This window comes from Suillus subalutaceus (assembly GCF_016647625.1).
Source record: "Suillus subalutaceus strain FC151 chromosome Unknown DFJ58scaffold_1, whole genome shotgun sequence".
NCBI lineage: Eukaryota > Fungi > Basidiomycota > Agaricomycetes > Boletales > Suillaceae > Suillus > Suillus subalutaceus.
Genome location: NW_024540250.1, coordinates 32,554 through 53,057, shown reverse-complemented (window position 1 = coordinate 53,057; position 20,504 = coordinate 32,554). Strand labels below are relative to the sequence as shown.

Genomic DNA, 20,504 nt, shown 5'->3' with positions numbered 1-20,504 from the left:
AGCCCGTCGTAAAAAAGAAAGGTACGTAAATACACAGTTCTAGTCGAGCCCGCTGAAGTCCGCACATTCCCAAAAATAGTACGTCTCATGCTCCTGTCATCGCTCATGTATGTATGCATCGGGACAACCTTCGCCATGTCTAACTCCCTCTATTAATATTTCACACCGCGACTCTGGAAAATCCGTGCGACAACCGGAGGCCACACCTTGTATTACTATATGGACTAGCGCCATTACTCGCCTATAATACGTGCAAGGGATGACTCATTTAATCCTGTATCCTAGATAAGTGCTGATAACTGACGCCCAACATGCTGAAACTAATCGCCAGCCGCACCAGCCTAGCAATCTTGCGGCGCTCACAGGTATCATCTATCCACAAGAATGGAGTCAGGTTAGCTTCATTGCACTCTACGCCCGCAATCCAAAGAGAGGGTTTGGGAGATTTTGCATTAACAGACCGGGTTGCGATTGTCACTGGAGGCAACCGTGGTCTTGGACTCGAGGCCGCATTGGCGTTCTCTGCGGCTGGTTCGCGTGCAGTATATTGTTTAGATCTCCCAGAGAAGCCAGGTGAAGATTGGAACGCTGCTCGCCAGAGCGTAGCAAAACTTGGGGGCGCAGGAAGACTCGAATATGTGACTGCTGACGTTCGCAATCAGAAGAGGCTGCTGAAAACGATAGAAGAAATTGCAACAAAGGAGGGCAGGATGGATGTTTGCGTCGCAGCAGCAGGCATTGCTGGAGCCGCGCGGTCTTGCTTGGAGTATACAGAAGAAGAGCTCGAAGAGGTGTGTCGACGTTCTGTATTTTATCGCAAGAACATAGCCTAACTCCGTGAGAGGTTTACGCTGTAAACATTAAAGGAGTGTTCTTTACTGCTCAAGCTGCTGCAAGGCAAATGGATCGGTTCCAGATACCGGGAAGCATCATCCTTCTGGCCTCCATTGCAGGCAGTGTTGCTCTGAAGGTAACTATAGTTCAGCTCTTCTCGTTTACATGTTTTTGATTACACTCGCAGCACACGCCAGTACTTCCGTACAATACTAGCAAGGGTGCCGTGATACAGATGGCCCGCAACATGGCATGTGAACTTGCTCAAAAGAACATCAGGGTGAACTCGCTGTCACCAGGTTATATTGAGACACCGTACGTGTTGTAGTGTTGTGTTCCAAAATCCTCTGACGCACAAAGTTTGCAGCATGACGGCAGCATCAATTTCTGCGCAACCGGAATTCCAAGCTATTTGGTCAGAGCAAAGCTTCATGAATAGACTTGGCAAGCCTCACGAACTCCGTGGAATTATGACGTGGCTGGCATCTGACGCATCGAGCTTTTGTACGGGAAGCAAGTGCGTAGAATCTTTGGTTCGAGATGTGAACATTGACGTGAATATATTTCCTTAGCATTGTCGTCGACGGTGGATATACGGCATGGTAGAACTGACTTGAGTTCTGAATCAATTTCTACTCCTGTATTTGTTCACCGACGGAGTTTGCGTGGAGTCGCCTAAACTATGAAAGCGGAAAGCACTGCCATTGTTATATTATCTTATCTTCTAGGTTTCTCTATATCGGTTCAGGTGTGGAGTTGATCTACGTTCACTTGAACCTTGAGCTTGCGCTTGAACGTCTGAACCTCCAGACTCGTACGAACCTCCAGAAATGACCGCCTCACAGAAAACACCCTCCGTACACGATGCTTCAGTCAAAAGCAGTGATTCAGCATCACCCACGTTAACATACCACCGCAGGCCGACATTGCAGATACCTCTTCCAATTCTTGACATCATCTACTCCACTGCTGGGGGTGCCCACTACTCTGGAGCGCCTGTGTCTGAGAATGACGACCAAGTTGTTACGTCTCCTGGAGAGCCCAGCCCACCCATGGATGACACGACTCGGGATCGCATTATGGCTGATCTGAGGGAGCTCTACTGTTGTCGGGCGTCAAAAGAGATTTTTGAAAGAACTTGGAGGCCCGATGCAGTTTTCGAGGTCAGCTTCATACCATCATTCAGCTCCGCCATTCGCTCATTCTGGTAGGATCCTTTGGTTAAATGCGAGGGTTATGCGCAATATGCTCCCCAGGTGCGACTCTCCAGGTCATGATAGACTGCCCAGGCTCATTTGACTCGTTCATGCAGTGGTTTGCCATGGCGAGTGATCGTGCTTTCAACTGATGTGTTAAGGTCTCATAGGGCTTCAGCCAAGGATCTTTTCAAAATCAGAGACAGTCTCTAGTCGGGTCATGTCGTTCACGCGCTTCCCGAAACGTCTCATCTACTCGCAAACGCAAGAGTATACTCTCCGGTACATAGGAACCGTGAAAGTATGTAGTGCTGGCTAACTTCTAAGAACAGTACTTACGTTCTTCGCTCACTTCTTATTAGCGAATTGAATCTATCATTGTCGTGGATTTAGATGATGACGACAAGATAATACGTATGACAGACCAGTGGAACGGGGAGGCTTTGTCATCCTGGTTCGGTGTCAATCTCCTCAGACGCGCAAATGCCCTGGTCACGCCATGGTTCGTTGGCGCACCCAGAACTTGACGCCAACGTACAGGAGACATTTGGACGTCAATTTTGATGCTATACCGTAACTTGCTAAGTACTTGTTTCTCGATGCCTCTCTCTTTTACCTTCGCCACCCAAGTTAATTTATTGATACTTTTGTAGTCCTTGTCCTTGTTGTCTAGGTGCCTCTATCTTATTTGTCACCCAAGTTGATCCATTAATGCTTTCAAGTTTGCAGCCCCTTTATTGTTGTATTATGTACTGAGGTACGTATCATTCGTAATCTAGACTCACTGCAGTCGCACTGACCGTTCTTCATTCGTGCTCTACTAGTATTACGTCGCTCCGCATACACGGACAAGCTCCGTTCTTTCTTGTCATAGTATTCCACACAGAGATTTCTCTTTTATGTAGCACGCTAGCTTGTAAAGTACTACACCTGTGAGATCCAATGTCATCGACGATGACCTGTCCCTAATCCCCTCTCGCAATCTATAACCTGAGTCTTACTATCAGATTAAGTCGATAACACAAGTACTTCGATTCTTAGATTTGTCTGCTTTGGGAAAACCACTTCCATCCGCAAATTAACACCTCATGCTCATGTGTCACTAAGGAATTCAGGATGCAGTACTAATTTCGTTATTGATACGCCGCATCTCGCCTTGACTATGGTCAGGTGAGCTCACAGAAGTGCCTTACGGGGGGTGGAGATCCGTGCAGTATAAAAACTCCTCATACGTGATCGTTTCCCTAACGTTGCTGGGACAATCTTGTCGCAATCATCTATCCTCGATTCCCCAAGCCATGTCCAGGTAAGCTGTGTCAAGTGTTTATTTCGATCTATCTATCTAGAAATGCTGTGGCTGATAGCATGAAATGGAAGCTGATTTTTCCCATAGTTCCAGATTCCCAGCTCAATCTGCATCTCCTCTCGGTAAACTCGGCATCGAGGCTGCCCTTGAGGCTGCTGCAGACCCATCCATCACACCAAAGCCCAAGATCTTCGATGAGTTCGCGCTAACCGATCGCGTTGGGCTTGTCTCCGGCGGAAATAGGGGCCTTGGCCTGGAGATGGCTCTTGCATGTTGTGAAGCTGGTGCACGTGTCGTATACTGCTTCGATCTTCCAGAAAATCCATCAGATGAATGGATCGCAAGCAGAGATTACGTCGCGAAGCTAGGGAATAACTCGCGGCTGGAGTATTTCAGTGCGAACGTCACTGATCAGCAGGCGCTTTGGAAGAAGACGGAGGAGATTGGTGATAAGGAGGGAAGAATGGACTTTTGCGTCGCTGCGGCTGGTATTCTTAGGTCACACACAGATTGCCTGGAATATCCGGCGCAGGAGTACAGAGAGGTGAGTGGTCGTCGATGAGTTGCTTGCCACCGAAAGTTTCTGAACTTAACCTCGATTTGAAGGTCCTGGATGTCAACACCAATGGCGTCCTCTTCACTGCGCAGGCTGCTGGCAGACAGATGTCGCGCTTCGGACGCGGTGGCAGCATCATTCTTATCGCATCGATGTCAGGCAGTATCACTAACAGAGTGCGCATCTCCCAAAAACTGCTATGGCCATGTTTGCATGCTGACCCTGTATAGGGCCACGCCTGGGTATCGTACAACAGCTCGAAAGCAGCTGTCCTGCAGATGGCTCGTAGCATGGCTTGCGAGCTTGGCGAAAGGAAGATTCGCGTCAACTCGCTGTCTCCAGGACACATCTACACCAGGTTTGTCTCGCGATCAATTACACTGCAATACCAAATCATGATGGCTGTGATAGTATGACTGCAGCATATCTAGACAAACAACCGCACCTCTTTGATGTGTGGTCTAGTATGAACCCTTTGGGTCGGCTCGGACGTCCCGACGAGTTGCGCGGTGTAGTGACGTGGCTGGCATCTGATGCATCGACATTCTGCACGGGTAGCGAGTATGTTGTCTTCGTTGTATTTCCTTACTTAACGTTAACTGTAAAATTCGCAGTATTATCGTCAGCGGTGGTCACCACTCCTGGTAACGGGACACTTGAGGAAGAAGGACTTGCTTGGCTTGTGGTATCTATAAAGAAACCAGGCTTGGCAGGGCGACGGCGGCTGCGGCCCGATCAAAGAACTGGTGAGAAGAAGATATCGTAACATAGGAAAGGGTTTCGTTACATTGGAATGTACAACCACCGCAATCAGCATAATCGCCAGCAAGAACTGAGTCAGGATCATGGTAGCAATATACTCTTTGTAATCCGTGCACCAAAGAGATTGCTGGGGTGCATACTAATCCGCAGGTTCATTTTCAACAAGCAAATCAGCAACCTCGAGCGTGGGTGAGTTGGAAACCTCTACGAGCCGCGGCGTTGTTGCGGGTTGGAGTCCATTCTACACGGCAGGGAGCATGTTGTTTCCGCAGCTGCCCGCCTACCGTGGTCAGTATTTGGTGATCACCACTTGTGGCAAAGTAGATAGAGGAGCGGAAGGCAATTGAATTTGCCGGCAGCCGGTCATCGGTTTGAACTCCTTGCCAGAGATGGCAGCGGCTGTGCGAGTACAATCACCGCTGCCGCACTAGTGTTTAAAATACTATTATCGTGATTGGCAGCAGATTTGCAACGTTGGAGTGGTGACTGTATCTGCGACTGTGTACCGGGCTGCGTGTCACGAGCATGCCGCAGGCCAGATGGCAGACGCCCGAAGCACACTCTGCGGCAGTGGCTGATTCAGACTAAGCTGCGGCTGCCCCTCGCCTAAGGGTCCCTCGCTCTAATGAATTCAGTGTTGAAGAATCCAGTGTCGAAGAATCAGTAGCCAAGTATTCTTTGAGTGGTTAGGCCTAGGTTTGTAATTGCTACTTAAATTTGACAAAATGTTTTTATCAAAAGCGGAAGTTGGCAACTTAGTGCTAAATTTGGTCAGATCTTGATCGGCGCAGCCAAACGACTGCGGATTCTCGAAATGCGCAGTGGACAAGGAACGGTATGCCCACAGCGTTTACTCTTGTGTTTCGTCCACTCATCTCGCAGTCGTACTAGAAGTATATCTTCGTTTTCATAGTAGCAGCACTTCTATCTTTTTGAGCTGCTACTACAGGTCATGGAATTAAACCATGAGCCAAAGCCTTCAAGGAGGTCAAGGGACCGTGATCCCGCTCAACCAACAGATTTTGCAGAGCGTATGGTTGCCTTCCAGAGAAGAAACGCCGTGTATGTTTTGTTTCTTTCCTACGTAACTCATCTGCTAAATTTTATATTGTTTATTCAACTCATATAGTGCAACTCGTCCCCGCGAACGCCCTGAGCGAACGCCGTCATCTCCATCTGCTTCTCGTTTACAACCTCCAAATTCAAATCCGCCGCCCGTTCCTTCCCGCAGCTCTGCCGCAGCGACATCTCCACGTAAGACTCACCTCGCACCTCATGTTATCGTCTCCCGTCCAGAGGCAGACCCAGATGATTTCTCACGGCGCCTCAAGATATCTACGTCCCCTCGCCCCCACCATCACACAAAGCAGACCCAGCAGGGCAAATTATTCAATCCAAACACAGATCCCATTCCCATGAGACGGACAGCTGAGCCTGAATCAATTTCCGATGCAACAAGCAGTTCATCCCCGCCGCGCAACCCCCCCACTTCCCATCAGAGGGACCCGCCAGCAAACCGTCAATTATTCGACCACAGGAAGGATGATCCTGTGAGATTTGCGGTCTCGGTTCTTGCTCGTCCATCATCAACTGGTGGCCGGCCTCCACCTACACCTAAATCATCAGGAGACTATGTTTCCGCGTCCTCGACTTCCTCGTATGCTCATTCGTTGACATCGAAGCTTCACCCTTTCTTCTGGAACCACGGATAACTCATCTGCATCTTCCGCATTATTCGATAGCAAGCCTCGCGAGGATGCAAGTAATAATGCATTCGCCGTTCAGCTTAAAAAGCTGTACCGCAACATATCTACCCTAGAAACAAAGATATCAAATGAAGACCCCGATGATCTCGTAGATGAAGGTCGCGTTGTTCTTCAAGGGCGAGGAAGGGAAGTTAGCGACGAAGACCTTCAGCAGCAAAAATGGACGAAAATGATCTCAGACCATAAACGGTAAGTGGTTCTCCGGTTTTCATCATGAGATCATTGATTGAATGTGTGCAGACTCGCTGAGATGATGCATAATCTGATGGAGATCTCCCTCGCACCGAGCGTTCCGGCTTCCCTCCGGGTAATCCCAACCAAATACAATATCATCATTCGCCTCTGGACACACGCATTCCACAAACTCCTGGAGGCCTTGAGGCGTGCCTCGTTTTCCTCGCCCCTCGCTCTTGAACACCTTCAAGACTTTATATATTATGCCTACACCTTCTACACCGGTCTTCTCGAGGAACCGAATCTGCGTTCGTTCCGATCCGGCTGGCTCGAGGCTCTTGGCGATCTTGCGCGCTATCGCATGGCCGTGGCTGCAATGGTTACTAATAACCAATTGAAAGGCCCGGCACTAACTACAGACGCTGTGTCTAAAGCGGCCGCGGCATCCGCAGATGGCGAACCCATGAGAGCCCAGAGCAAATCACAGATGAGCGTCAAATCATCTTCTGATCTTCCCGCTGCACAGGTAGATAATTCGCCGAGCCCGAGCATTGGCATTGTCGCCGCGCGAATGATGGATATCGAGCCAGAGAAGGAGCGCTGGCGAAGTATCGCAAAAGAATGGTATGCTCAAGGCCTTGCGGATACCCCTGGTGCAGGCAAGTTGCACCATCATCTCGGTTTGTTAAGTCGTGAGGTCGACAACGAGGAACTACGCGCCGTGTATCATTTTGTCAAGAGGTTTGTTTTCCCGTCAATTTTCTCTGTCTTTCCTGATCAGTTGTTCTCCATAGTATGACCACCCTCCACACATTCTCAACCTCTCGGGAGTCCATTCTTCCCATCTGGTCGTCAACTGCGCAATCGCGGCGATCGCAAGCTGATGCCCGCGCACCTGAACTCTTCGTTCTTTTACATGGAATGCTGTTCACTAACATCCAACTTGACGACTTCTCGCCAACCCTCGCTCGCTTCCTCGAGCGCATCGAAATCGAGGGAGCTGAGGAACGCGAGTGGATCATGATGGCTGTCGTGAATATTGGTGCCGTGTTTGAATATGGTCGTCCGAGCGGCGTGTTGCGTAAGATTGGTGGCGTAGGTGCTCGTGACACCGGTCCAGGCGGTCCGGCTGTAAAAGTTGCCAAGAAGTGTCAAGTTGCGCCCGCATTTCGGGACGAAGACGGTGAAGATAAACGAATGGACGTGGATGACGAAGGCGCCCCACAAACATCTCCAGTTCCATCGGACGCAAACATGCCTGCAGAGCTGCCGGTGTCATTCAAGCTAGCGTTGGAACTTGCGTTTTCAATGCTCTCATTCGTTCTCCGCAATCCGACGCGGAAAGCCTCACATTTCTCTCGTTCGACTCTCAATCCTTACTCTCTCAGTCATGCTCACCTTCTTGGCCACTGTCACAAAACATGCTGAAACACTTTCTATAATGGAGCGTTCGATACCTTGGCATGATCTTGCCCGGTTTTTTGCCACCATTCCCCGCGATATCTTCGCCGCGCAGGGACTGGATATCCCAGCTACTGGCGGTGAGCGATGGGCGATGCTGACAAGTGGTTGTGCCCCACCTCTCTCCGAGGATTGGTGCCTTCGTGGGATGGAGTGGATCGGTCGCAAGGTCTTCGAGCGTGGATACTGGAAGAGCGGAGAGGAGAGGCGGGTAGAGGTAGAGATTCTGGATGTGGAAGAAGGCGGCCAGCTCACCGATGGGATCATCGAAGATGAAGACGATGAAGAGGATGGTCACTCCCGTAAGGAAAGCTTGCGTGGGGAGACGAGCAAGAGATGGAGCCGAGTTGTGCGCTGTGCGGTCTCCCTGTCAAGTGTTGTTGATGGGTTCACCTGGGTGGAAGGCACACGTGAATGGAGGGTTGAGGGTGCATTGGAAGCGAAAGTGGCGCGATGGCTTGAAGAAGATCGTCATGAGCGCGAGGAAGAGGAGCGGAGGCGGCGTGGTCGTCGTTGGACCGATGATTCTATGGACGTCGATGCCGAGGATGAAGACGCCGATGAATCGTCAGAACAGAGTGAAAACGACGAAAATGATTCTGAGGAAGTGAAGGATCTCAAGGTGGGTTGCCTCGTTTTTGAATTTCGGATGGTATTTGATGACGTTGACAGGCACGCCGGAGGTACTTGCGGTCACTTCTTGTTTCAGATCAGCGCGCACCTACCCATGTGCCCAAACAACGGTCTCGCCCAGCCCGTTCCCGGAAAGTTGCGTCGATGCCATCTCTGAACATCGTGGCAGGCTATACTATTCTTGTACTGGATACGAACATCATCCTATCTTCCTTATCGGCCGTCGCATCCATCATCGAGAGTCTCCGATGGACCGTTGTCCTACCAGTTCCGGTTATCATGGAACTCGACGGCTTATCCTCGAATCCGTCTAAGCTCGGGGAAGCTGCTCAAGAGGCCATCGCATATATCACCTCACACATCCGCTCGCACTCAGCTTCGCTAAAAGTCCAGACTTCAAAAGGCAACTACCTGATGTCACTGAGTGTACGGACCGAGCAGCTTGATCTCACGAATGAAGACTCGTGGGATCGTTGCATGGATGACCTGATTCTCAAAGCCGCGATCTGGCAAGATGAACATTGGGTGGACCGCTCTGCGTTGTTGAAGAGTCCCACACCTGTGCGAGATGATGCTACTGCCGTCAAGGTGGTGTTACTGTCTCTGGATCGTCTCCGTAAGTCCTTAAAATTTTGATGTCGCCCACAACGGCTCATTTTCACGTAGTGCGTTTGAAAGCGCGTTCACGCCAACTTGCAGCAGCTGCTGAGAAAGATCTTGCTGCTATACTAGCATCTGGAACGTAATGCAGGCTTCTGGCTTCATGACATCGATGTCGTACGTTTTCTGCGCCTTGCAAGCGCGGTGGTTGGGCCAGAGTTCCTCTTACGTAGTAGGTCGCATGTCCCGGATCAATTGCCTAGGGTAGCTGGATCCTGCATACTATGGCACGCCGAGGAGTGTGTAGTAGGTGTTCGCACACACTGGCAGCTGTTCTCTCAAATTTATCTTATCATCATTTCTTGCACACATACCCCTCACTTTATTGCATACAATACCTTGTTCGTTCGCGCTCATTATCTTCATCTATTAACTACTCTGTTTTATTATTGTTTTACTAGCAATTTACTGTGATGTACTTGGATGGTTTGCATCTCAGTCGCGCGAACGCTGATTCTGATTCTGTAATGCTACTGTGGTGGCCATTTTCCAGGTGCAGTCGGAATGGTATCTAGTTTACAACATTTGGCAATTCTTGTTGCTACCCTTTTGTACACGTCTAGATCTCGTAGACCTTTGCCTCATTGGAGCGCGAATATTGGACGAGGCCCTCTGGGAACCAGCTGCAAAGATAGTCAGACGGAATAAATCGAGACGTTCTCGTGATCTTACAGAGCGATCTCTTTCTCGGCGTTCTCGACGGAATCAGAGCCATGGCAGATATTACGGCCAACGGCAAGGGCGTAGTCGCCACGGATGGTGCCTATGATAAATTTAGTACCTGAGTGAAACTTAATGACTGCGCATATACTGACCAGGGCCTGACTGAAGGGGGTTGGTCGCGCCCAACATGACACGGCCAGTTTTCACGGCATCCAAGCCCTCCCAGACCATAGCAAAGACAGGGCCAGAGAGCATGTATCTGATCATACCAGGGAAGAAGGGCTTGTCGGAGAGGTCCTCATAGTCTACAGAACCGGATGCGATCAATCAACACGTTGAAATCTGGTCGGATCCCGCCCGAACTCACGCTTCTCGAGATGTTGTTTGGTGGGAGAGACGAGCTTGGCGCCGATGAGCTTGAAGCCACGCTTCTCGAAGCGGGCAGTGATCTCGCCAACAAGACCACGGTCAACACCATCGGGCTGGAAGATCGCGTAGTTGTTCAGCGGATGATCATCTCGAGACAATGTATGGCTACCTTGACCATGATGTAGGTGCGCTCACGGATGTTGGGGGCCATGTTTGTTTTGTCTGAGCGGAAAGATGAGAAAGTGGTTCTAGCTGATCGCAATCAAGATTCTGTTGCTTTAAATTATCCAGATCATATCTTTTCGGAAAAATAAGTCTAAATAAAGCAGACGTAAATAGAGCTAAATAACGTTCCGGGTGGTCCCGCTTCTTGAAGTTCCTGCAGTTTCGTGCAGAAGACACCACACTCAATAGCCAACGCGATGAACGTGCTCGGCCCATCCCTCGCACCATACATTCGCTCCTCGCGGACGCTCAAGAAGTATGTGACACCAATCGCTCATTGGTATGCCGACCTCATGGGCTACCGCAAGATGGGCCTCAAATATGATGACCTCCGTGCGTGTCTTATGTTTAGTTCGGGGATGTTCAACGTGCTTAGATTGGATTCATGTAGAGGTTGAAGAGAGCCCAGAAGTCCAAAGGGTGAGTCCCACCCGCTTTTTGTGAACATTCAATTTTGACTGGAATTACAGGCAATCGGTCGTTTAACTCCGCGAGAGACCTATGACCGTTCCTACCGCTTCAAAATTGCAAGTAACTGTGATCTTCACCACAAACCTTTGCCAAAAGAACAGTGGTCTAAGCCTGAGGATGTATGTTGATGTCTCGCAGTACTATATAGTGGATGGACATTGACCGTTGTTTTTCAGGACAAGCGATACCTTCAACCTCATATCCTGAACGTCCTCAAGGAAGAGGAGGAGAGATTGACCTGGGACACAATGACCGTTCAACGCAAATAGACGCTCACATCCATGTAGACTCGCAGTTGCGACTATCCTTATCCACACATATTGGCAATGCCTCCACCTGAGGTTTCATACTGTTCGCTTGAACCATAATAAAGGACCATTTAAGGAATGACTGTCTTCCCTCAGGTTTGTTTGACTATCCTTGCACCACAACTTGTCAATCATCAATCTATTTGATTATGGGATCTTTACACTGAGCTTTCTACAAATAATCTAACCTAATTCCACGACCGGCGATTTTTTTTAATACTGGATACAATAACCTACAAAGCCTTGATGAGAGGAGACACGACTTGGCCACCCTTCTGCTTGTAGAATGCGATGACCTTCTTGCTAACAGCGGCAATGTCTGGATCACAGTCAGTAACATCCCAGCCTTGTGTATACGCTAACTTACTAGGGCCAGTGATGCCAAACTTCTCATACACCTTGAGGTACGGTCCTGAAGCACCCCATGCAGGTAGACCATATTGCTGCCAGATATATGAGCTATTTAGCAAAATCGATGCGATCACGAAATCTCACCTCGTGGCTGTACTTTTGCCAACCAGTGGTCTATTTCGAGATAAGTCAGCCAAGCGTGTCACTTCTTCAGCTATTCAAATTTACCGTGAGTGCCTCTAATGACAGAATGGGAGCACCGCTCCTGAGGACACTGAGTCTGTATTGCTCATCCTGCTTGTCGAACACCGACCAGCAAGGCAAGCTGACAAGCCTGACGTTGATGCCCTCTTTCTTAAGCAAGCTTGCTGCTTCAAGAGCGATCGGAACCTCGCTACCGCTGCTGACAATGGTCATATCCTCGTTGGCAACCTCGTACAGCACGTATCCACCCCGTGCTGCACGCTCAATGGTAGAGCCCTCAAGATTGGGCAGGTTCTGCCGGGAAAGTGATAAGACGGATGGCGTCTCCGTGCTCTTAAGAGCGACAAGATAGGCTGCGGATGTTTCGTTACCATCTGCGGGGCGCCAGAAGTCAAGGTTGGGGATTGCACGCAGGTGGGTGCCAGTTTCGATCGGCTGGTGAGTGGGACCGTCTTCTCCAAGACCGATGGAATCGTGTGTAGCTTGACAGATTGTGAACACTGTTTCCTAGTTTCTGAAGGATTTGGTTTACTCACCGACCCAGATAACCTGATGCTTGCTGAGCGCGGACAACCTGACGGCACCAGCCGCGTATGAAACGAAGTTCTAGGATGGGATCAGCAAGAAATATTGGCTAAGAAAGCACGCTATTCACCAAGAATGTAGCAACGAATGGCACAATACCACCATAAGCATGCAGACCATTGGCAATGGCGCCCATGCCGTGCTCACGAACACCATATCGGACGTACGTGCCAGCGTAGTTTCCGAGTCCGGTGCTAGGGGGCTGGAAGTCGACAGTCCCCTTGACCTTGGTCAAGTTACTGCCTGTCAGATCAGCAGAGCCACCTATGAGATCGGGCAGTGTAGGCGTAATCGCCGTAAGGACAAGCTCAGACAGCTTGCGAGATGCTTGAGCAGGATCAGCAGGGGTGTACACAGGGAGGGTTTTCTCCCATCCTTCCGGGAGTTTCCCAGAAATCCGGCGAGTGAGCTCTGCGTGCTCCTTGGGGTATGCTTTGGCGTACTCGGCGAGAAGGCTGTTCCACTGAGACTCGAGCTTGGCACCGCGAAGTGCAGCTGCTCGGTAAGTGTCGTAAGTCTCCTGAGGCACGTAGAACTTTTGGTCAGGAGGGAATCCAAATTTGCTCTTCAGGGATTGAATGTCATCGGGCTTGAGAGCTGGGGGAAAGATGGTTCGCACGCGGGCGCTTGATATGTCAAGAAATTACACGCACGAGAGCCATGAACACCGTGGGTGCCTTGTTGCTTTGACCCGTAACCAATCGTGGTCTTGAGGCAGATGATGGTAGGCTTGTTCTTCTCGGCACGGGCAGCGGCAATGGCACCGTTAATGGCAGCAAGATCGCTGAGCGCAAGTTAGACATCGAAAATATAGATGAGAAACCATCTCGTACTGGTCACCGTCATCGACATGGAGAACTTGCCAGCCGTATGACAAGAAGCGCTGCTCGACATTCTCAGTGAATGCGACAGCGGTGTCACCGTCAATGGAAATATCTTAATGGGGATAAGTCACGGAACGGAGCCGCAGGCCAATGAGGATCCGACTCACGGTTATCATCATAGATCTGGAAAGGACCGATTATTAATCGAGGTGAAAAAGTCACACGTGAAAGGTACGCACGACGATCAAGTTGCCCAGCTGCAAGTGACCAGCAAGGGAAGCGGCTTCGCTTGCAACACCTTCCATCAAACAACCATCTCCAGTGAAAACTGCAGACACATAGTTATGACATATTCCGAATTATCAGAACTGGGAAAATACTAACCATACGTGTAGTTGTTGATAAGGTTAAACCTGGGACGGTTGTAAACTGCGCCCATGTGTGCCTGAGCCATAGCAAGACCAACGCCGTTGGCGAATCCCTGACCAAGGGGACCGGTAGTGACCTCGATACCTGGCGTAGTGTCAGCAGTCTGTCGACATGGACTGTCACATCATAAGTAGTACTTACCATCAGTGTGGTGTGCTTCAGGGTGACCAGGGGTCAAAGAGTCAAGCTGCCTGAATGCCTTAAGGTCATCCATGGAAAGCTTGTATCCCAAGAGGTGCAACAAGATGTACTGCAGCGCGCAGCTAGAGTGGGGATTAGTTAGCGATACATCAGTCAGGGGTAAGGTGCATACGCGTGTCTGCAGTATTCATCAGCGAGTATTCGGATATGAATCGGAACACAAACTCACCCATTAGATAGAACGAATCGGTCGCGATTAAACCACTTGGAGTTTTTGGGGTTCGCGTTGAAGAATCTGGGGTATATTAAATAATCGTACGAGGTGGGCACATTCATGATTTAACATCACTTGCCTTGTGAAGAGAACATGGGAGACAGGCGCCATACCCATGGGTGCACCTTAAAGATGGACATCGTCGTTATCGGTGCACACGATGAAGCTGATCTAGTCATGCTCACCTGGATGACCAGAGTTTGCCTTGCCTACGACATCGGCAGCAAGAGTGCGGATGGTAGCAATGGAAGTGTTGTCTGTTGGCTCCGGAGTGAACTGAGACATGATTGATGGATTTGAAAGAAAAGGGATTAGGACTGTTAGGGTTAATATATAGCCCTCAGATATGACTGTAGACAGATTCTGATTTGAGTTCGCGACCGGCTTACGAAGAGGGTTACGTTACAACCATGGAACCCTTTCACACGTTAGTTCTGAACTTCTCGCGTTAACTCTCTCGGGCAGGACGGTTGTCTACGGAAAACACACAACCGGGACTTGAACCGGAGCTCTCTTCTCATCTTGGTCTGTGCGTGTATCGTTAACACTGGTTTTCGACAACTGCCTTGGGTCTCACTGTCAGTCAATGCTGAATAGCCCTTGATTTTTCATGCAGTATTTCTCAGATGCACCCGCAGTTGTCCGATAAAAGAATAGGTGCGGCGCGCGGCCCTCGTACTATCCTTTCTTGTTCTAACCCACCATCAAAGTCTGTAGAGAATTCATCCAGGCACTAGATGCATGTCATGTTAATAGCTGGGCGCGACTGACCGGTGGTTGCAATCAAGAAAAGGACAGCCTTAACAAGTGCCTTCGAAAAGAGGTTAGTAGCCTACCTTTAGTATGCCCCTCTGAGCGCTGACATTTCCTTGGCTTAGCGCATCGAGCGCTCGACTCGTAACCGCGCCCAGGCCAAAGAGAAACGTTTGAAAACTGAACAGGCTTGGAGGGAACTGCATCAGGATGATTGAACTCTAGTCGTCCCTACCCACCACACCTCTCACGTAGTCGACATACGCATGCTGTTTTCTGATGTCATTAAATTTGTCTCACAAGAAGCTTGGCCGGATTAGTTTAAGCATCTCCCACCTGCAGCGGGAAACCGATGGTTGCAAATCTCATAACAGCCTCATGGTAAGAGTGACCTACATGTCGTCGTGGGTGTAAGTGCGTCTAGTGATGGCCAGAAAATGTCTCTTCCCCAGCATCGGATTGGCATGATAGTTGAGAAATCTCAAATACATGAACCTGTTGCATTTTAACAAAGCTATAGAATATACTTCGTCAGGGCAAGGAGGCTGATCACTTGTAACTACGTTATGAAAAGGTGGTGGCCATACAATGGTCTGATTTTGGTAAATGACAATTAATCAACTCAAAGAATGACGCAGCCATGAACTTACCGACACTGATAACACTCGGATCTGGATTTCCCCACCACGTAGGGAAGCTTATGGCATTTCCGCCTGCCCCTTAAGTGGAATGAGTACAATGGTGCCGACTTGCGAACAGAAAACTCACCGAACACCGCAAAATTAAGGATGAAGTAAATGATGGACGCACCTCCGTCCAAAGCGGCGGAGGTCAAATCTGCATAGTCATCCCTGGTTGGTTCGTTATGATATCTCCGGCCAGATCACGCACAGTTGTATTTAATGTACCATCTTGGCTTCCTGGTCCTGACCCACCATTGCGTAGACAACCCGATGATGAACCCTGGCCACCACATCCCTGTATTAATTATCAGTACAAGCTATGAAACATCGTACGATTTGTCAACGTACCATTAACCGAGAATGGAAGCAAACCAAGATACGTGAATACAATCGGCATGTTGAGGTAAGACCAGATCCGTTGTCTGTTTCGTTCCGAGTATCAGATTGCTATAAGTCATACCGCGGAGGAAATTACCTTGGGAATAGGCGATGCATGGCATAGAACAAGAAAGGAGTGACGAACCCGTATAGAAGTCCGAGAGGAATCTAGAAAGGGGTTGTGAATCTGCGTTTGCAACAATCTACTCGGGAACTCACCTGAAAGTATGTTTTACCTGGACTGTATAGCTCCGCACTCAGAGCGCCCCATGTAATTGCTGCTGAGTTGATTTCTTGTGAGTTCCACCCTGACCATATACGCGTTCCGATCGCTATAATCAATCTCGCTTGAGTTCGAGTAGAGACTATATATGTATGATATAGCGCACGGTTTATCAAATCGGCTCTGTGCGCGTCTACGATAGACTTATAGAGGACATAATTGAAAACTCAATCAAACCATTCAGCAACATAATCCTCATAGAACTTAACTTACTTACTGGCCCCAACAATCGTGCCGCCGACTTGTGCAACAAAAGTAGCCCTCGGTGGTACCTTCGCATATTGTCCTTCAAAGGCAAACAGTTAAGTCTTGAGTCAATCCATCAAGTGAAGGACAGCACCTAGCTTCAAATCGGACAGCATGGCGAATGTCTGATAGCCAGTGTTGTAACCGTACAACTTTGCATACATGTTCTGAATCGGTTGCTGAGGATGGACGTATGCCTAAACATAGCTTGTCAATATTGACCGCCACCATTGATGCAGAAAATCACCGACAGCAATGACTTGCACAAAACCTCCGGTGGAGAGCTGGAATCCTGTTACAGCATATATGAAACCAAGGATGACGGCGAGAATGAATGCTATGCAAGAGAGCGTGAGGTGAAATAAAACCCCTCAAAGTCGGTAACTCACCGATGACGGTAAAAAGCAGGACAGACCACCACGGCAGGGTGTTCATGCCAACGTATGCCATACCAATCGCTAGGCCCAGTGACACGACGAAAAGAGAACCGTACCACAATTGTGGAACCTCTTTGTAAACTTTCATTCGCCGAAAGTGAATACTGGAATGCGACGTTGAAGAAAGTCCGAAAGTGAGGGAAAAGACATAGCTCACTCGTCAAAATCTTGCCCTGACTTTAAGAAGTTGAAGCCTCTGAAAGCTTCCCATAACTCCGTCCAGTGCCACAGCAATATGTGGGAAAATGCTGCCCCCATGGAAGCATAGGTCAAAAGCAGAGACATTGCGTAGGTTGTTGTCATGAATCTAAAAGGTATTTTCAGTGCAAAAAGATTAGTTATGCCTTTTGTGTACGCACGGGGGTCCAACTTCAGCATACATTTCCGGGTCCAGTTGATGGTTGGAGCCAAGGATCGCGGATTGGTTGTACGATGAGCCATTCCCAGTGAATAATGCAGTTGACATGAACGGTAAACCCCTGGAATACCCCTGGAACACGTCCGCATAATAGCATCCACCTGATAGTGAATTGATGAATGGCGTCAACAAGGAAATGGTATGACATGACGCACCCATCAGGACATAACCAAATGCCATCCCCACCCAGGAAGAGACTTGAGTCTGCAGAGGCCAATATAAAGGATACGCTTGTGTGATCAAGGTCCAGTCAAAGGCAAATGACAGCAGACCTAGACCTTCGTTGGACGCTCCCGCACCAAAGATATTGCGAATAACAGGCGAGCGTCCATTATCAGCCAGGCAAATGACAGAGACCGCCGTTAGAAGGGGAAACATCCAAGTCGGAATGATTTCCTGTGGGTGATAACACGAGATCAGTGAGGATGAGCTCATGCTATGTTGCTTCACCAACCCAACAAAAGATGGCCCCAAAGACTGAGGAGGTCTTCAGTGTCCATGACTCGGAAGTTCGAGTTGAAAATAATTACCGAACCAGAAGTACTTCATCTTCTTGCGGTTGAGTAAGTTGTTAAAGTGCATGGATTGCAGAAGAGAGATTGACGGGAGCTGGTTCGGAAACAGTGCGTAAGTTGGCCATACGAGGAGGGTTCTTAGAAGCCCCGCAAAACCATATCCAATCAACTGAATCATGGAGTCAATTCGAATATCAGAGTTAGCAAGCGGTTGGTAGCACCTGCGATGCGAACGTTTGGAAGATCGCGGCTTCAGGACTCAAAGTCACGCCGTAAAACAAATCAAGTGTTGCTACTATACCAATAGCATTGGCTGTAACTGACGCAGTGGATGCCATTATGGTGATGCACGTGTGCTCCTTGATGTTAAACGGCCCAGGATTGAGGCGGCGCCAAATCCCCGTCGAAGGCATAGCATAATGCATCTTCGTATTCTCTCGATCAATTGAAACAGTGAAGCAAACTGCAGAAACTCACTGCATTACCCAGCATGTAAGATATAATCAATTGAAATAAGGCTGAAACTATAGCACCCTGAGGCTTCCAAAAATAAATCTCGGATAGCACAGATCCTGATTGAACATTAATTTGCGTCGACATCGAGAGTAGACTTCATTCCAACTCACCAAAAGTCGCTAGCCCAGGACCCAGGACCCAGAAACGGAAGGTCAGTGCGGGGAGCTCGGGATTATCCTCATCTGATATGATCTAATGTAAATTCAACACGTTGAGCAGACAACGCACACTCCTGTTGTTAAACCTACCAAGTTGGTAATGTCTCCTGCCCCGCGGATGACTTGCTCAGACTCTTGAGAGGGAGCCTCTTCTACACTCTCTGCGCTGTGGACATCGAAGACCTTCAGGTCTTTCTCCTGGTGCTCAAACACCTTCGATGGCTCCGTAAGATGAGAATGAGCCATAACTCGCGCAGAGGATGTATAGGCAGTTTAGCTTCCGATGTCGATTCCTTAAATACATGCCTCTCGAAGGACGAGAATATGTGATACTCAGATAGGGTAACTTTGCTTGAGAAACACAGACCTCCACTGATAAGCAGGGTCAGTTCAATGTCAAGTGACGCACGCTGATACCCGGGACCATGCAGACACAAATGAAGAACCGGCACTGACACTACTAGGTTAGGTCGCAAAAGCTTGAAAGGGATACCAGGGCAGGAACTAAACACCTTTAAAAGTTGATTCAACATGCCGGCATATGGCCGCGCGTATGTACCACCTGCTCGACAATATTTTAGTTTCATCTTGCTCTCATCGATATCCCACTTTGATAATGGTCTCACGATTTCCATGCGTTCGTCACTTCTTCCGCAGCTCCTTCCGCGTGCCTATCACTACACATGATGCACGGCAGCCGTTTTTATTAACTACCACTGGAAAAGTGGGTATGTCTCTCTCGACATCCTATCTTGCATACACACACTCGACGAAGCAATTTCCTTTCTTTTCCCGCATTACGTGCTTGCCGAGCCACCCATCTGCCTACGACGTGCGCTTCTCAGCCCAACAAACTCCTACGTCGCTTACTGACATATCACGCTGTGTTGTACTACAGTGCTGACACTGTAAAAGAAGACGATCAGCTCATAGCAGATCACCCTGACGCCACACCCGACTTTCTTGCAATCCTCTCACAGAATGGAATTCCAAAGCACGAGCTTCATCTCAAGCAGGACTGCATCTGCTCACTTATGCGCAACATGTCTGTTCAGAAGGGACTGGTGAAGAATGCACGCCTTATTGTACAAACAATTACACCGCCACTATGTCGAGGTTCGAGTCATTAACAACGGGACAGGTCAACTTAAAGATACTCAATGCATCCCCCGCATCCGCTTCACACCCCCCCACATGCAAGTTGGACCGTTCATCGACTCTAATTTCCTCTCCGTCTCGCATATGCAACGACTTTCAATGGTTGCCAGGGTCTTACCCTTGACAAGACTATTCTTGACCTTCTCACATGGTCAACTCTACACAGCCCTTTCACGCATCCGTCAACGAGACGACTCGCGCATCCTATTTCCACAAGACAAAACAAACGGCGATCTCACTACGTCGAATGTTGTATGTTATTAGAAACAAACTAGACTACGCAGTTATCCAAGACCAGGAAGGATACTTTACAACTCGTCGAGCGCGCGATCACTGTTGTGCGGAGACGACAAAGCGTCAAGGCCTTTGAGACGCTGGAACAGGTGAAGTTTTTGACCGAGTATGCTGACTTTTTGCGAGAAGGGGTGGGGCGGGAGGGACAGTCGTGATCTATGGCTGGTGTGTTCATTGTCTTTGGGTCACCATTTGTTCCTATAACCCTTACTACTGTAGTCATTTTTATGTGTAGGTTTAGTAGGAGCCTATGTTTCGAGGCATCTTGCACATTGTAATACACGGTTGCAATGAGGAGACGCTGCAGAACTCGGATTCTATTCTCGTCACAATCATCCACTCCAAATCAAGAGATGTACGGATCTAGTACACCACCATCCTGGAGAGCCGGAGCTACAGGAAAAAAATTCCCAGGGTATGAATCATCAGGAGAGGGTAAGCACATGGCATCACAGGAACTGATCCTCTTAACA

At 49.0% G+C, this 20,504-nt stretch overlaps 9 protein-coding genes across 9 annotated transcripts; 6 read left to right on the top strand and 3 right to left on the bottom strand.

Annotated features, from left to right (window-relative positions):
* The first annotated feature begins 66 nt into the window (after nt 1-66).
* On the top strand, nt 67-1,521 carry DFJ58DRAFT_286 (uncharacterized protein). Its single transcript, XM_041379673.1, has 5 exons — nt 67-791; nt 845-970; nt 1,022-1,149; nt 1,202-1,351; nt 1,407-1,521. Exons 1-5 carry the CDS (start codon nt 312-314, stop codon nt 1,438-1,440), a joined length of 918 nt encoding a protein of 305 aa, XP_041251061.1. The 5' UTR covers nt 67-311; the 3' UTR covers nt 1,441-1,521.
* Nucleotides 1,522-1,664: 143 nt separating this feature from the next.
* DFJ58DRAFT_648892 (uncharacterized protein) lies at nt 1,665-2,557 on the top strand (the record flags this gene model as incomplete). Its single annotated transcript, XM_041381495.1, has 4 exons — nt 1,665-1,997; nt 2,046-2,090; nt 2,209-2,331; nt 2,393-2,557. The coding sequence occupies 4 exons, from the start codon at nt 1,665-1,667 to the stop codon at nt 2,555-2,557; spliced, it is 666 nt and encodes a 221-aa protein (XP_041251060.1).
* Nucleotides 2,558-3,400: 843 nt separating this feature from the next.
* On the top strand, nt 3,401-4,540 carry DFJ58DRAFT_648914 (uncharacterized protein; the record flags this gene model as incomplete). The annotated part of the gene is made up of 5 exons (XM_041381498.1): nt 3,401-3,880; nt 3,943-4,068; nt 4,123-4,250; nt 4,304-4,453; nt 4,507-4,540. The coding sequence occupies 5 exons, from the start codon at nt 3,401-3,403 to the stop codon at nt 4,538-4,540; spliced, it is 918 nt and encodes a 305-aa protein (XP_041251059.1).
* Nucleotides 4,541-5,606: 1,066 nt separating this feature from the next.
* DFJ58DRAFT_720379 (uncharacterized protein) lies at nt 5,607-9,434 on the top strand (the record flags this gene model as incomplete). Its single annotated transcript, XM_041384704.1, has 8 exons — nt 5,607-5,716; nt 5,784-6,311; nt 6,337-6,609; nt 6,661-7,335; nt 7,389-7,954; nt 7,983-8,677; nt 8,728-9,304; nt 9,355-9,434. 8 exons carry the CDS (start codon nt 5,607-5,609, stop codon nt 9,432-9,434), a joined length of 3,504 nt encoding a protein of 1,167 aa, XP_041251058.1.
* Nucleotides 9,435-9,828: 394 nt separating this feature from the next.
* DFJ58DRAFT_208 (nucleoside diphosphate kinase) lies at nt 9,829-10,671 on the bottom strand. The gene is made up of 5 exons (XM_041379247.1): nt 10,550-10,671; nt 10,379-10,493; nt 10,164-10,316; nt 10,021-10,111; nt 9,829-9,971 (listed from the first exon to the last, which is right to left on the bottom strand). The coding sequence occupies exons 1-5, from the start codon at nt 10,589-10,591 to the stop codon at nt 9,908-9,910; spliced, it is 465 nt and encodes a 154-aa protein (XP_041251057.1). The 5' UTR covers nt 10,592-10,671; the 3' UTR covers nt 9,829-9,907.
* Nucleotides 10,672-10,745: 74 nt separating this feature from the next.
* Nucleotides 10,746-11,541, top strand: DFJ58DRAFT_751866 (cytochrome b-c1 complex subunit 7). Its single transcript, XM_041387789.1, has 4 exons — nt 10,746-10,938; nt 10,997-11,025; nt 11,076-11,195; nt 11,253-11,541. Exons 1-4 carry the CDS (start codon nt 10,803-10,805, stop codon nt 11,343-11,345), a joined length of 378 nt encoding a protein of 125 aa, XP_041251056.1. The 5' UTR covers nt 10,746-10,802; the 3' UTR covers nt 11,346-11,541.
* Nucleotides 11,509-14,576, bottom strand: DFJ58DRAFT_751863 (Transketolase, thiamine diphosphate binding domain-containing protein). The gene is made up of 16 exons (XM_041387788.1): nt 14,378-14,576; nt 14,272-14,317; nt 14,148-14,213; nt 14,091-14,096; nt 13,919-14,040; nt 13,733-13,861; nt 13,588-13,676; nt 13,516-13,531; nt 13,358-13,460; nt 13,178-13,308; nt 12,595-13,121; nt 12,476-12,545; nt 11,964-12,421; nt 11,880-11,909; nt 11,752-11,827; nt 11,509-11,703 (listed from the first exon to the last, which is right to left on the bottom strand). The coding sequence occupies exons 1-16, from the start codon at nt 14,475-14,477 to the stop codon at nt 11,618-11,620; spliced, it is 2,055 nt and encodes a 684-aa protein (XP_041251055.1). The 5' UTR covers nt 14,478-14,576; the 3' UTR covers nt 11,509-11,617.
* Nucleotides 14,577-14,626: 50 nt separating this feature from the next.
* DFJ58DRAFT_751859 (uncharacterized protein) lies at nt 14,627-15,258 on the top strand (the record flags this gene model as incomplete). Its single annotated transcript, XM_041387787.1, has 3 exons — nt 14,627-14,849; nt 14,903-15,015; nt 15,071-15,258. Coding segments are annotated over exons 1-3 (233 nt in total), but the record flags the coding sequence as incomplete, so codon positions are not given.
* Nucleotides 15,259-19,076, bottom strand: DFJ58DRAFT_751851 (OPT oligopeptide transporter protein-domain-containing protein). The gene is made up of 21 exons (XM_041387786.1): nt 18,670-19,076; nt 18,532-18,613; nt 18,383-18,477; nt 18,127-18,330; nt 17,921-18,074; nt 17,845-17,867; nt 17,546-17,786; nt 17,332-17,491; nt 17,130-17,279; nt 16,925-17,076; nt 16,787-16,872; nt 16,630-16,732; nt 16,507-16,575; nt 16,396-16,455; nt 16,226-16,338; nt 16,104-16,174; nt 15,977-16,050; nt 15,837-15,923; nt 15,714-15,782; nt 15,596-15,664; nt 15,259-15,538 (listed from the first exon to the last, which is right to left on the bottom strand). Exons 1-21 carry the CDS (start codon nt 18,823-18,825, stop codon nt 15,510-15,512), a joined length of 2,247 nt encoding a protein of 748 aa, XP_041251053.1. The 5' UTR covers nt 18,826-19,076; the 3' UTR covers nt 15,259-15,509.
* Nucleotides 19,077-20,504: the final 1,428 nt, after the last annotated feature.